Below are 1162 nucleotides of genomic sequence, written 5' to 3' on the forward strand. Positions count from 1 at the left end.
CCTTCCAGATCTCTGCCATGGTGCTGTCGGACCTCAAGGAAACAGCTGAGGCCGCCCTAGAGCAGAAGGTCACCAAGGCCGTCGTCACAGTGCCCGCTTACTTCAACGAGAAGCAGTGTCAAGCCACCAAGGACGCCTGTGAGTAGCCCCTCAAGTAGACTGTCATGTCCCACAGACTCGGCATAAGGTCGGGCTCTCACGGGTAGAAGGGGGGGGGCAAAGGTGTCTTGTAGCACAAATTGCTGACCATTCAAGCGGCTCACTAGACGACCAAAGGACGGAACAGGGAGGGGGGGGGGGTATTCCCTCATGCCGCACCTGGATTTCCAGTGTTTGTCGTGTGTAAGTAAGAAGTAGTTCCCTCACTATGTCTTCACAGGTAGGATCGCCGGGCTGGAGGTGCTGTCCATGATCAACGAGCCCACGGCGGCCGCCATGGCCTACGGGTTGGAAAGGGAAAAGGGCATAAGCTTCGCCAAGACCGTGTTCATCTTCGACCTGGGCGGCGGGACCTTTGACGTGTCCGTGATGAAGATCAGCGGCAGCGCCTGCCAGGTCCTGGCCTCGGGCGGCGACACCCACCTGGGCGGCCAGGACTTCGACGTGCTCTTGCTCGAGCACTGCCTCGAGGTGAGATGCAGACCTCGACAGTTCCTGGCAAAGTCTTTGGAACACAATCCCGAGCCCTCTTTTCTTTTTCTCAGGACTTGAAGAAAACGTTGACTGCCGGGCAAATCGAAACGTTGATGGAGGACAGGCAGGCGATGCAGGACCTGCGCAGGGCCTGCGAGCTCGCTAAACGCAAGCTGTCTAACATGCCCCAGGCGCAAATCGCAGTCTTCTTTCCCCGGCTCAGCAAGTCGTACCAAACGACCATTACAAGGGCCATCTTCGAGGATCTGTGCACCGCGTTGTTTAAGAAGACTATCCAGGTCAGCGAGCAGGTGTTGGCCGATGCAAAGGTAAGGATATTATCTCATGCGACCTCGCCGCGTCTCCACTCTTGGCCTCTTCACGTCTCGCTTCACGTCGTTGACGAGTGTCTGGCCCGCAGGTGACGCGCGCTCAGGTGCACGACGTGGTGCTGGTGGGCGGCTCCACCCGCATCCCCAAGGTGCGCGCGCTGCTCCGGGACATGTTCGGCGGCAAGGAGCTCCGCCAG

At 59.0% G+C, this 1162-nt stretch overlaps 1 protein-coding gene across 1 annotated transcript in view; it reads left to right on the forward strand.

Annotated features, from left to right (window-relative positions):
- Positions 1–11: 11 nt before the first annotated feature.
- The window catches only part of LOC113209977 (heat shock 70 kDa protein-like), a gene marked incomplete at its 3' end in the record, with an annotated part of 4657 nt that continues 3506 nt past the window's right edge, over positions 12–1162 (forward strand). Inside the window, exons 1-4 of the mRNA XM_052276316.1 lie at positions 12–138; positions 380–630; positions 705–962; positions 1055–1114. Of these exons, the coding sequence (XP_052132276.1) occupies positions 18–138; positions 380–630; positions 705–962; positions 1055–1114 (690 nt within the window). The remainder of the gene's footprint in view (positions 139–379; positions 631–704; positions 963–1054; positions 1115–1162) is intronic.

This window comes from Frankliniella occidentalis, unplaced genomic scaffold (genome assembly GCF_000697945.3).
Source record: "Frankliniella occidentalis isolate FOCC.00 unplaced genomic scaffold, Focc_3.1 Scaffold2518, whole genome shotgun sequence".
In the NCBI taxonomy this organism is placed as follows: Eukaryota; Metazoa; Arthropoda; class Insecta; order Thysanoptera; family Thripidae; genus Frankliniella; species Frankliniella occidentalis.